The sequence below is a fragment of the Canis lupus genome, chromosome 15 (assembly GCF_003254725.2).
Source record: "Canis lupus dingo isolate Sandy chromosome 15, ASM325472v2, whole genome shotgun sequence".
In the NCBI taxonomy this organism is placed as follows: domain Eukaryota; kingdom Metazoa; phylum Chordata; class Mammalia; order Carnivora; family Canidae; genus Canis; species Canis lupus.
The window spans coordinates 17,315,280-17,327,337 of NC_064257.1; the positions used below are offsets into that span (position 1 = coordinate 17,315,280).

Here is a 12,058-nt window from a genome sequence, read left to right on the forward strand (position 1 = left end):
TTCATAATATGTTTTTAAAATCGTTTGTATTTCCTTGGTGTTGGTAGTGATCTCTCCTTTCTCATTCATGATTTTATTAATTTGAGTCTCCTCTCTCTTCTTTTTAATAAGGCTGGCTAATGGTTTATCTATCTTATTAATTCTTTCAAAGAACCAATTCCTGGTTCTATTGATCTGTTTCACAGTTCTTCTGGTCTCGATTTCGTTGAGTTCTGCTTGAATCTTTATGAACTCTCTTCTTCTGCTGGGTGTAGGATCTATTTTCTGTTTTTCCCCTAGCTCCTTTATGTGTAAGGTTAGCTTCTGTATTTGACTTCTTTCCAGTTTTTTTAAATTTATTTTTTATTGGTGTTCAATTTACTAACATACAGAATAACCCCGTGCCCGTCACCCATTCACTCCCACCCCCCACCCTCCTCCTCTTCTACCACCCCTAGTTCGTTTCCCAGAGTTAGCAGTCTTTACGTTCTGTCTCCCTTTCTGATATTTCCCACACATTTCTTCTCCCTTCCCTTATATTCCCTTTCACTATTATTTATATTCCCCAAATGAATGAGAACATATAATGTTTGTTCTTCTCCGACTGACTTACTTCACTCAGCATAATACCCTCCAGTTCCATCCACGTTGAAGCAAATGGTGGGTATTTGTCATTTCTAATAGCTGAGTAATATTCCATTGTATACATAAACCACATCTTCTTTACACATTCATCTTTCGTTGGACACCGAGGCTCCTTCAACAGTTTGGCTATTGTGGACATTGCTGCTAGAAACATCGGGGTGCAAGTGTCCCGGCGTTTCATTGCATCTGTATCTTTGGGGTAAATCCCCAACAGTGCAATTGCTGGGTCGTAGGGCAGGTCTATTTTTAACTCTTTGAGGAACCTCCACACAGTTTTCCAGAGTGGCTGCACCAGTGCACATTCCCACCAACAGTGTAAGAGGGTTCCCTTTTCTCCCCATCCTCTCCAACGTTTGTGGTTTCCTGCCTTGTTAATTTTCCCCATTCTCCCTGGTGTGAGGTGGTATCTCATTGTGGTTTTGATTTGTATTTCCCTGATGGCAAGTGATGCAGAGCATTTTCTCATGTGCATGTTGGCCATGTCTATGTCTTCCTCTGTGAGATTTCTCTTCATGTCTTCTTTCCAGTTTTTGAATGGATGCTTGTATTGTGATGTATTTCCCCCTCAGGACTGCTTTTGCTGCATCCCAAAGATTTTGAACGGTTGTATCTTCATTCTCATTAGTTTCCATGAATCTTTTTTTTTTAATTTTTTTTATTTATTTATGATAGTCACAGAGAGAGAGAGAGAGAGAGGGGCAGAGACACAGGCAGAGGGAGAAGCAGGCTCCATGCACCGGAAGCCCGACGTGGGATTCGATCCCGGGTCTCCGGGATCGCGCCCTGGGCCAAAGGCAGGCGCCAAACCGCTGCGCCACCCAGGGATCCCTCCATGAATCTTTTTAATTCTTCCTTAATTTCCTTGTTGTCCCTTTCATCTTTTAGCAGGATGGTCCTTAACCTCCACGTGTTTGAGGTCCTTCCAAACTTCTTGTTGTGATTTAGTTCTAATTTCAAGGCATTATGGTCTGAGAATATGCAGGGGACGATCCCAATCTTTTGCTATCGGTTCAGACCCGATTTGTGACCCAGTATGTGGTCTATTTGGGAGAAAGTTTCATGTGCACTTGAGAAGAATGTGTATTCAGTTGAGTTTGGATGTAAAGTTCTGTAGATATCTGTGAAATCCATCTGGTCCAGTGTGTCATTTAAAGCTCTCGTTTCTTTAGAGATGTTATGCTTAGAAGACCTATCGAGGGTAGAAAGAGCTAGATTGAAGTCACCAAGTATATGTGTATTATTATCTAAGTATTTCTTCACTTTGGTTATTAATTGATTTAAATATTTGGCAGTTCCCACATTCAGGGCATATGTATTGAGGATTGTTAAGTCCTCTTGTTGGATAGATCCTTTAAGTATGATATAGTGTCCCTCTTCATCTCTTACTACAGTCTTCGGGGTAAATTTTAATTTATCTGATATAAGGATGGCTACTCCTGCATTCTTTTGAGGACCATTTCAATGGTAAATGGTTCTCCAACCTTTTATTTTCAGGTTGTAGGTGTCCTTCTGTCTAAAATGAGTCTCTCATAGACAGCAAATAGATAGGTCCTGCTGTTTTATCCAGTCTGAAACCCTGCGTCTTTTGATGGGGTCATTAAAACCGTTCACATTCAGAGTTACTATTGACAGATATGAGCTTAGTGTCATCATGATATCTATTCAGTCCCTGTTTTTGTAGATTGTTGCACTGAACTTCTTCTTAAAGGGGAATTTTAAGAGTCCCCCTTAAAATTTATTGCAGAGTTGGTTTGGAGGTCACATATTCTTTCAGTTCCTGCCTGTCTTGGAAGCTCTTTATCTCTCCTTCCATTTTGAATGAGAGCTTTGCTGGATAAAGTATTCTTGGTTGCATGTTCTTCTCATTTAGGACCCTGAATATATCCTGCCAGCCCTTTCTGGCCTGCCAGGTCTCTGTGGAGATGTCTGCTGTTACACTAATACTCCTCCCCATAAAAGTCAGGGATTTCTTGTCTCTTGCTGCTTTAAGGATCTTCTCTTTATCTTTGGAATTTGCAAGCTTAACTATTAAATGTCGAGGTGTTGAACGGTTTTTATTGATTTTAGCGGGGGATCTCTCTATTTCCTGGATCTGAATGCCTGTTTCCGTTCCCAGATTAGGAAAGTTTTCAGCTAGGATTTGTTCAAATCCATATTATGGCCCTCTGGCCCTTTCGGCGCCCTCGGGAACCCCAATTAAAAGTAGGTTTTTCTTCCTCAGGCTGTCGTTTATTTCCCTTAATCTATCTTCATGGTCTTTTAATTGTTTGTCTCTTTTTTCCTCAGTTTCCCTCTTTGCCATCTACTTGTCTTCTATGTCACTGTTCTTCCACCTCATTAACCCTCGCTGTTAGGACTTCTAGTTTGGTTTGCATCTCATTCAATTGATTTTTAATTTCTGCCTGATTGGATCTAAATTCTGCAGTCATGAAGTCTCTTGAATCCTTTATGCTTTTTTCTAGAGCCACTAGTAGCTGTATAATAGTGCTTCTGAATTGGTTTTCTGACATTGAATTGTAATCCAGATTTTGTACCTCTGTGGGAGAGAAGACTGTTTCTGATTCTTTCTTTTGAGGTGAGGTTTTCCTTCTAGTCATTTTGCTCAGTGCAGAGTGGCCAGAAACAAGTTGTATTGGGAAAAGGAGAAAAAGAGAGAGAGGAGAAAAAGGAAAGAAAAGAGAAAAAGAAAAAGGAAAAAAGGAAGAGAAAAAGGAAAAAAGAAAGAAAAAGAAAGGGAAAAAAGGGGTGGGGGAAGCAAACAAATCAAAAAGAAAAAAAAAAAGAAAAAAAAAGAAAAAAAAGAAAAGAAAAAGAAAGAAAAAAACCACCGGAGAGTATCTTCTGATTCTGTATACTTTAAGTCCCTTGACTTCCCCTGGAACTTGTCCCTCTAGCTGGTCTTCTGGGGGAGGGGCCTGTTGTGCTGATTTTCAGGTGTTAGCACTTGGGGGAGCTGCTCTGCCCCCTGCCTGGTGCAGGGCTCAGTGGGGGTTGTTTACCCCGTAAGGCCCCAGGAGGAACAACCCCAGTGCCCTGGATTCAGCCCCCGCAGTAACTCCGGAGCTCTCAGTCTGCAGGGCCTGGAGGCTCCGGGGCAGGGCCGCTGATCTGCTCAGCTCAGGACAGGAGCATCCTTGCGGTCCTGGGCCCTCCCGGCCTCTACCTGTCCCGGGGGGAGGCCGGATCCCGGGCTGTGTCCCGGCGTCCTGTGCTCCGGGGCTTGCGCTGTTGGATTCGGACTCCTGGCCGCAGCCCCCTCCGCGGAGCCGCCCCCGAGCCCCTCCGAGCTGCTCCCGCCCCGCAGCCCCCTCCGCGGAGCCGCCCCCGAGCCCCTCCAAGCTGCTCCCGCCCAGCAGCCCCCTCCGCGGAGCCTCCCCCGAGCCCCTCCGAGCTGCTCCCGCCCCGCTGCCCCCTCCGCGGAGCCGCCCCCGATCCCCTCCGAGCTGCTCCCGCCCCGCAGCCCCCTCCGCGGAGCCGCCCCCGAGCCCCTCCAAGCTGCTCCCGCCCAGCAGCCCCCTCCGCGGAGCCTCCGCGGAGCCTCCCCCGAGCCCCTCCGAGCTGCTCCCGCCCCGCTGCCCCCTCCGCGGAGCCGCCGCCGAGCCCCTCTGAGCTGCTCCGGGTCCCGCCGTGCGCGCTGCAGCCCTAGGAAGCTCGGCGCACTCTCCCGGGGCGCAGTTCCTCTGTTACTGTCCCAGGGAGCCCGAGGGCACCCCCGCCCTCCTGGGTCCTGCTCCAACTCCCTGCGAGCCCCTTTCCGCCCGGGAAGGTTGGTGCAGCTCCTGCTTCTCCGGACGGAGCTTTCCTGTCCTGGGGACACTTGTCCCGGCCTCAGCCCGGCTCCTGGCGGGGTCCCTTCCCCTTGGATGCCTTTTGTTTCTTTATTTCTTTTTCCCGTCTTCCTACCTTGATAGAAGCGTGAACTCTTCTCATTGTAGCATTCCAGCTGTTCTCTCTTTAAATCTCAGGCCGAATTCGTAGATTTTCAGGATAATTTGAAGGTTGTCTAGGTAATTTGGTGGGGACAGGTGATTTGGGGACCCTACTCTTCCGCCATCTTGCCCCTCCTCCTATTTTTCATTTCTTATGCATTCATTAATTTAACAACCATTTGCTGAGTGCCTATTATGTGGCTGGAAATGGGGTATACCTCTTGCCATTTGGGTGTTCCACCAAGCATCAGCAGATCACCCGAATATCTAATAATAAAATCTTTCAACAAACACCAGAAGAACATGAAAAGCATTCTAAGACAATATGTGAGCTCAGATAATTGGGGAGAGTAAGGCAAAGATATGGTCAGAAGTAGCACAGAGAGTAGGTCACCTTCATCATGCTCAGCTCACCACTTATGAGCGTGCAAGCAACGTAACCTCTTGATGCTCCTTTGAGTATACGGTGAGGACAGTAACAGCACTACACAAAAAACTACACAAAACTATTTGTACAGCTCTACTTAGCATTTCTACATAAGGTGAGACTGCTTATGTTATCACTATTATTAAATATTATGTTAAAAGGGAGATAAAGAAAAAAAAAGGGAGATAAAGGCTGAAAGAAGGCTATATGATTGCTTGATCCTAGAGAAACACAGGACAGAAAGGAGAATTAGGGTTTTTGGCTGCAGGCCTCTGCCACATGACAGTAAAATACCTAGAAACTCCTCCATTCATATTGAAAGCAGCCTTGACACAAGAACTTCATGTTTAGGTGATATGTGCATTCTCAAGACACATTTTAAGTGTTTTAAGAAATGTTCTTGTTAACATCATACTTTTGAGGCTATCATAATTCATTGCCCCAGTCTTGTGCCATTGGACTGTCGGCAGCTTCCTCATATCTCTATGCCTCTGAAGATGTTTCCTTTGCTGGAATTATGGACCTTCTCCTTGCCTTCAGTACTCAGATTAAGAGTCTTACCTTCTTGAAAGTTGTCTCTGATCCTATCCTTGTAGAGTTTTATTAATTGGTCCTCATATTAATCTCATAACATAGTGTGCTTATCTTTAATGAGCACAACACTCACCATATCTACTGCAACTCTCTCTTGTTTTAGGGGTGTCCCATTATTGGATGGCCTTTGTATCTGGAGGATCTGGCACAGTGTCCAACCAAGAATAACTGCTTGAGCAATCTTTCTTTCTTTCTTTTTTTCCAAATTGTGAAGTAATTGACACATAAAAATGTGTAAGTTTAAGGTATAAAAGATGTTAATTTGGCACTTATGTATTGCACCGTGATTACCACCATAACTGGCTAACACTTCTATCATATCATGGAATTATCATTTCTTTTGTGTGTGTGTGTGTGGTGAGAACATTTAAGATCTAGTCTGTTAGCAGTTTTGAAGTAATCATTGACTAAAATCACTAGGCTATGCCTTAGGTCCTCAGAACTTATTCATCTCCTGGTTGCAGGTTTGCACCCCTTCACAACACCTCCTGAATTTCCCCACCCATATCCCCTGATAACCACCATTCTACTCTCTGTTTCTACAAGTTCAGCTTTTTTAGATTCCACATATTAATGAAATCACACATTTGTCTTTCTCTGACTAAATGTGTTTTTGAAGAAAAGAAAGAAGGAAATGAAGAAAAAAGGAACTTAGGAAAGAGGAAAGGGAGGGAGGAAGGAAGGAAAGAATAGAAAGCTAATGAAGAGAGAGAAAGAGGCATGGACAGTTTTTCATCTCAAAAAGAATTTGAGCGGAGAATTCAGGAAAAACCACACTTTCACAGTTGGCCATTCCTTGTCTAGGCAGCTCCTTTATTTTTAACCTAGAGAGGCAAGCAATAACTATTGCAAACAACAATAAAAGGCACTTCTGTGATGCAACATGATAATCCTTTTTGCCTAAATGGGATGAATCGTATTTGAGCATTTATTGTTGTTGTGTTTGTGCCACTCAAACACAGAGAACTTTAGGCATGACCTGAAAGTTCATCCTGTAATTTAGTAACAAATGTTATAATGCATCGCAAAGGCATATTCACCAATTCAAGCCCTCTTTTTTTAAAAAAATATTTTATTATTTATTTGTAAGAGACATAGAGACATAGGAGAGTGATAAGCTGGCTCCCCACAAGGAATCTGATGTGGGACTCGACCCCAGATCCTGGGATCATGCCTTGAGCTGAAGGCAGACGCTCAACCGCTGAGCCACACAGGTGTCCTCCTGTCAAGCTTCAACACCTAATTCCCTTAAAACTCGTTTGTGCCATAATAGGACTGAAGCAGGATGTTTACTGTGCCACTAAACTAAATATTTTGCTTGTATACTTGAGCTTCTGCAAATTAAAAATGAAATTTTAAAGGAAAACAGATTAATAGTTTTATAAACTTAGTATACTTGGGCTAGTGGTCCAATATAGTGATACTGAGCATCAACTACCTTCCTTTATACCAACTTTGAGTAAATAATGTAAAGCTCTAAAAATGGCCTGCATATTTTTAACTAGTAATTTACCAAGTAGCCTTCAATAAAGTTTTAAAAGGGGTTACCTAGTGGGAATTACACTTGCACTTTCTTTGTTTCACAATCCTCTCCAGATCGCTACCTGGCTAGCCATTCCCTCGGGCTGGGATGATGCATACACATTGCTGACAGTTACTCTTGCATCAGGGATATAGAAATAGAGCCTTACAATCCAGATCAGAAGCCGAGGCATAGCTATAAGATCATAGAATCTGAGAGAGAGAGAGAGAGAGAGAGATTGAGAGAGAGAACAAATAATGTAGGACCCCTTCTCAGGCTCCAGGTGTAATCCTTCTGTGAAATGCGACACACACATAAGAGAAGCATCACTATACAGATTTTGGTCTTTTAGCGTGAATATATAACTAGAGATCCCAGTTTCATCTCAGAAAGCTTTATTGATCCAGGAAGATCTCCAGTTGCCCAAATCCATGTCGTGGGACCACACTCCAGAAGATGGCCAGAGTAAGTTTCCCATCTATAATGATCAATTAACAACCAGGGAGACAGGTGAGGGCAACTTTCATTGATTCAAATCATATTCAAGGATAAAAATGGAATGTTTAAAGTCTTCATCCACATAACAACATCTGTTCTAATAATTATAAGTAATTTAAGAAATAGTTTACTGTAGTTTAAAGTGTGTATCACTATTATTTCCATTGGAATTTAGTTCTAGCTTTACACGAACAGTGCAGCCTAGGTAATTCAGTTTCCTCTGTGCACTACTTTCACCATGGTTAGGTGAGTGGAAGGAAGTCAGGTGATCACGAAGGAATTTTCATTTATATAAGTGTAGGATTTTGTATAAGTTATGGCCCAGTCTAAAGAGGATTTGAGAACGTCTCTTCAAGGTATTTCTCTAAATAAATGTTTTTACGTCAGGTATTGGGTTTGATCTACCTTTTTATGTTCACAGCACGATACCAGATGCGGAGAATGTGCTCTACAAATTTTTATCAGTTGAAAGGATAAATAAATATTGGTGCTGTGTGAAATGTAGAAGATGATAGAGATGGTACCTTAAATAGTCTGTGTTGTGTTACATCTATACATGTGCAGAATTTTTCAAGACTTTACCTACTCAATGTATTATTCCTTATCTCTCAGTTCCATAAATAGCAAGTTATTTCCTCAGTTGTGGACAATCAGAGGAACAGGATAAATTGGGACTTTAAGTGTTTCTATAAGTAAAAGTTCAAAGGGTTGACAGGTAATAAAATGATGTCAAGTAACCAGAGACATGAAAACGTGTACACGTGTCATAATGTCTCTGTGAGGAATATTGACGTCAAGGATGCTATGGCACAAAGAGTTTTCTGTGGGATGGAACTTCCTGTTAGGAAAGAGATCCAGAGTATTTGCTCTCCTCTCCTTGCATGTTGCTCACAGAGGAAATTAAGACTGAATCTGTTTCCCTGAGGATTTCAGGGAGCTTCAGTCTTGATATTTGTTTTATTTGAAATAATTTAGTGGGGCTTAAGGAGTCAAATAAGGGAGCAATCTTATTTCTTTAACACCAGTATCACTAGTATATGTTCTTTGGTGTTATCCGAGAGACCGAATTTGACCTAAAGAACCTGGACAGACCTGTGGAAATGATCCATCCCATACAGGCCCTGGCCCACAGTGTTCAGACGTTTGATAGTGATGTTTCTGAAGTTCTTTCACTGAAATGATTATGACTTAGATTGACTGGTAACTTGTTGCTTTTATGTCCATTAATTAATTTGATCCTTACATGGGGGCATTATTCTTTCCCAGGGGAGGACTCTGAAGTTAACAGAAGTGAGGAAACTTGTGTTAGGATGACACAGCCTGTAAGAGTCAGAGCTGTTGAGTCAGGCTTATTGTTCTATCTTTAAGTCCTGTGCTCTTTCTCCCAGAGAAGATAGTAGAAGATCTTGGGTCTTAGACTTGGATTAATTTTAAAGGCTCCCGAGGAGACCCCAGATAAAGTTGAGATTGTTACTATTCAGGAAGAATATAGCAGCTGCCCAAATATCTTTGGGTATCCTTGCCGGAACCCCTAAAGTGAGCCTTTCAAAAATCTGGACTATCTTCTGGTACTACTCTAGCCCAAGAACATATTTGAGAATGTGGGTGTCAGCACTCGATACTTTTTTTTAAAAAAAATTATTGCATTTGAATTTTCCAACATATAGCAACCCAGTGCTCCTCCTGTCAAGTGCCCCCTCAGTACCCGTCACGCAGTCACCCCAACCCCCCCCACCTCCCTTTCCACTACCCCTTGTTCATTTCCCAGAGTTAGGAGTCTCTCATGGTCTGTCGCCCTCACCGATATTTTCACTCATTTTCTCACCTTTCCCCTTTATTCCCTTTAACTATTTTGTATATTCCCCCAAATGAATGAGACCATATAATGATTGTCCTTCTCTGATTGACTTACTTCACTCAGGATAATACCCTCCAGTTCCATCCACGTTGAAGCTAATGGTGGGTATTAGTCGTTTCTAATGGCTGAGGAATATTCCACTGTATACATAGACCACATCTTCTCTATCCATCATCTGTTGATGGACACCGAGGCTCCTTCCACAGTGTGGCTATTGTGGACATTGCATCGGGATGCACGTGTCCCAGCGTTTCACTGCATCTGTATCTTTGGGGTAAATCCCTAGCAGTGCAATTGCTGGGTCATAGGACAGTTCTTTTTTAACTCCTTGAGGAACCTCCACACAATTTTTGAGAGTGGCTGCACCAGTTCACATTCCCACCAATAGTGCAAAAGACTTTTTCTAAACATGAAGCACATGGAAATACATATACATGGAAATTAGGAGATGAACATAGCAAGGATTTTGGTGTCCTAGGATGACTCCTTCCCAGACTTCTCCCTTCTTCCATTCAGCATGTTCTCCAGTCATGAAGATGGGTGATGATAATGATATATTCACTTATAGTGTGACATGTGCATAGTGCTTCACAGGTGATCCTTATACCACTTAAATGGTGTGTACTATTCTTACCCACATTTAACCCTTGAGAAAAGAATGATAGTTAAAGTGTAACAGAAAATCCAATGTGAGTCAATGATGTGGTAAGATAATTAATGGTGAGAAAAACATCCATTAACTGTGTACAAGAGATGCAAAAAGCTTCCTCTACTATATTTAGCATCCCTTAAGTATTTCCATGAGACTGCTCCTGCCCACCGTGCTTACAGTGGCTTACGATATTTATTTATTCTTGCAGAGAACCAGAGCCATCCAACCAGTATCACCTGGGTCCCCATGGAAGTGGCTAACAATGTCACTGAGTTTATATTCCTAGGCCTCTCCCAGGATCCTGGAATGCAGCTGATGTTCTTTGCCTTGTTCCTCTTCTTCTACATCGTGATCATGGTGGGAAACCTGCTCATTCTACTTACGGTCTTCTCTGATCCCCGGCTCCACACACCCATGTATTTCTTCCTCAGTAACCTGTCCTTTGTGGACATTGCCTATTCCTCAGCCACAGCACCCAAGATGATTGCAGACTTTGTTTCTGAGAAAAAGACCATTTCCTACTGGGGCTGTGTAACTCAGATGTTTACCTTCCACTTTTTTGGTTGTGCTGAGATTTTTGTCTTGACTGTTATGGCTTTTGACCGTTATGCTGCCATCTGCCAGCCTCTCCGTTATACGACCATCATGAGTGCCAATGCTTGTATCATGCTGGCATCACTGTCCTGGCTGGGAGCGCTGGGTCATTCCTTTGTTCAGACCCTCCTGACCTTTCAGCTGCCTTTCTGCCATAATCAGGTCATTGACCACTACTTCTGTGATGTCCACCCAGTCCTAAAGCTTGCCTGTGCTGATACAACCCTGGTAAATATGTTGGTGATTGCCAACAGTGGTCTCATCTCTTTAGGGTGCTTCCTCATTCTTCTGGCCTCCTACACTGTCATTCTCTTTAGTCTTCGCAAGAGGTCTTCAGAGAGCCGGCGCAAGGCTCTTTCTACCTGTGGGTCTCATTTCACTGTAGTAACGTTCTTCTTTGTCCCTTGTATCTTTATTTACCTCCGTCCATCCACTACTTTCCCCCTGGATAAGGCTGTGTCTGTGTTCTATACTACCATCACCCCAATGCTGAACCCGCTCATCTACACTCTGAGGAATGAGGATGTAAAGAATGCCATGAAACGCATATGGAATAACATGGTCTCCTTGAAGGAAAAGTAAAAGGGATAGGTCATCAGAATTGTAAAATCTGAGAATTATCTAATAAAATAATTTGAGTCTATTTTCTTTTTCTCTTATGAGGTGGACTAAACTTAGACCTTTCCATAATGTCAAGTCTATCTTGTCTCACTTTAGGAGAGTAAACATGTCAACTCATTAACTCTTTTAGATCCCTTCAATTCAAATTATGCTTTCTTAAGCTATAATGAATGATTTAGAATGAGGTTATGAGAGAAAGATATCTCTGAGAAATCTGTCTATTTCACTTAAAAATCAGTGATAGCTGGGTAGAAGGGAATAAATAGCTGGGCAGTGTACTTCAGAAAATGCTGTGTTATTCCAAGGAAATTTTTACTTATTACTTACTTTTTAAGATTTTTTTAAAAGTTTTATTTCACTTATTTTGGAGAGAGAGAGCAAGTGAGTGTGTGTACATGGAAAATGGGCAGAAGGAGAGAATCTGCAAGTAGGATCCCTGCTGAGCATAGAACATGATGTGCGCTTGATTGCATGACCCTACAATCATACCCAAGCTGAAACCAGGAGTTTGACAATCACTAAGCACCCCAAGGTTTTATTTTTAAGCAGTCTCTACACCCTCTGTGGGGCTCGGTCTCACAACTCTGAGATTAAGAGTTGCGTGCTCCACTGACAGCCAGCTAGGTGCCCTCAAGGAACTTTATAGATCTTGTTTCATGACTCATATCTTTCAAGAATTCTGCCCTGATTATTTTCATCCAACATTTTCTGTATGCCTTAAGCACACTTCCATACAGTT

General features: G+C 42.6%; 1 protein-coding gene across 1 annotated transcript; it reads left to right on the forward strand.

Annotated features, from left to right (window-relative positions):
* The first annotated feature begins 10,350 nt into the window (after positions 1-10,350).
* On the forward strand, positions 10,351-11,289 carry LOC112642240 (olfactory receptor 4S2-like). The gene is given in 1 exon segment (XM_049094053.1): positions 10,351-11,289. A coding segment is annotated over 1 exon segment (939 nt).
* The last annotated feature ends 769 nt before the right edge of the window (positions 11,290-12,058 follow it).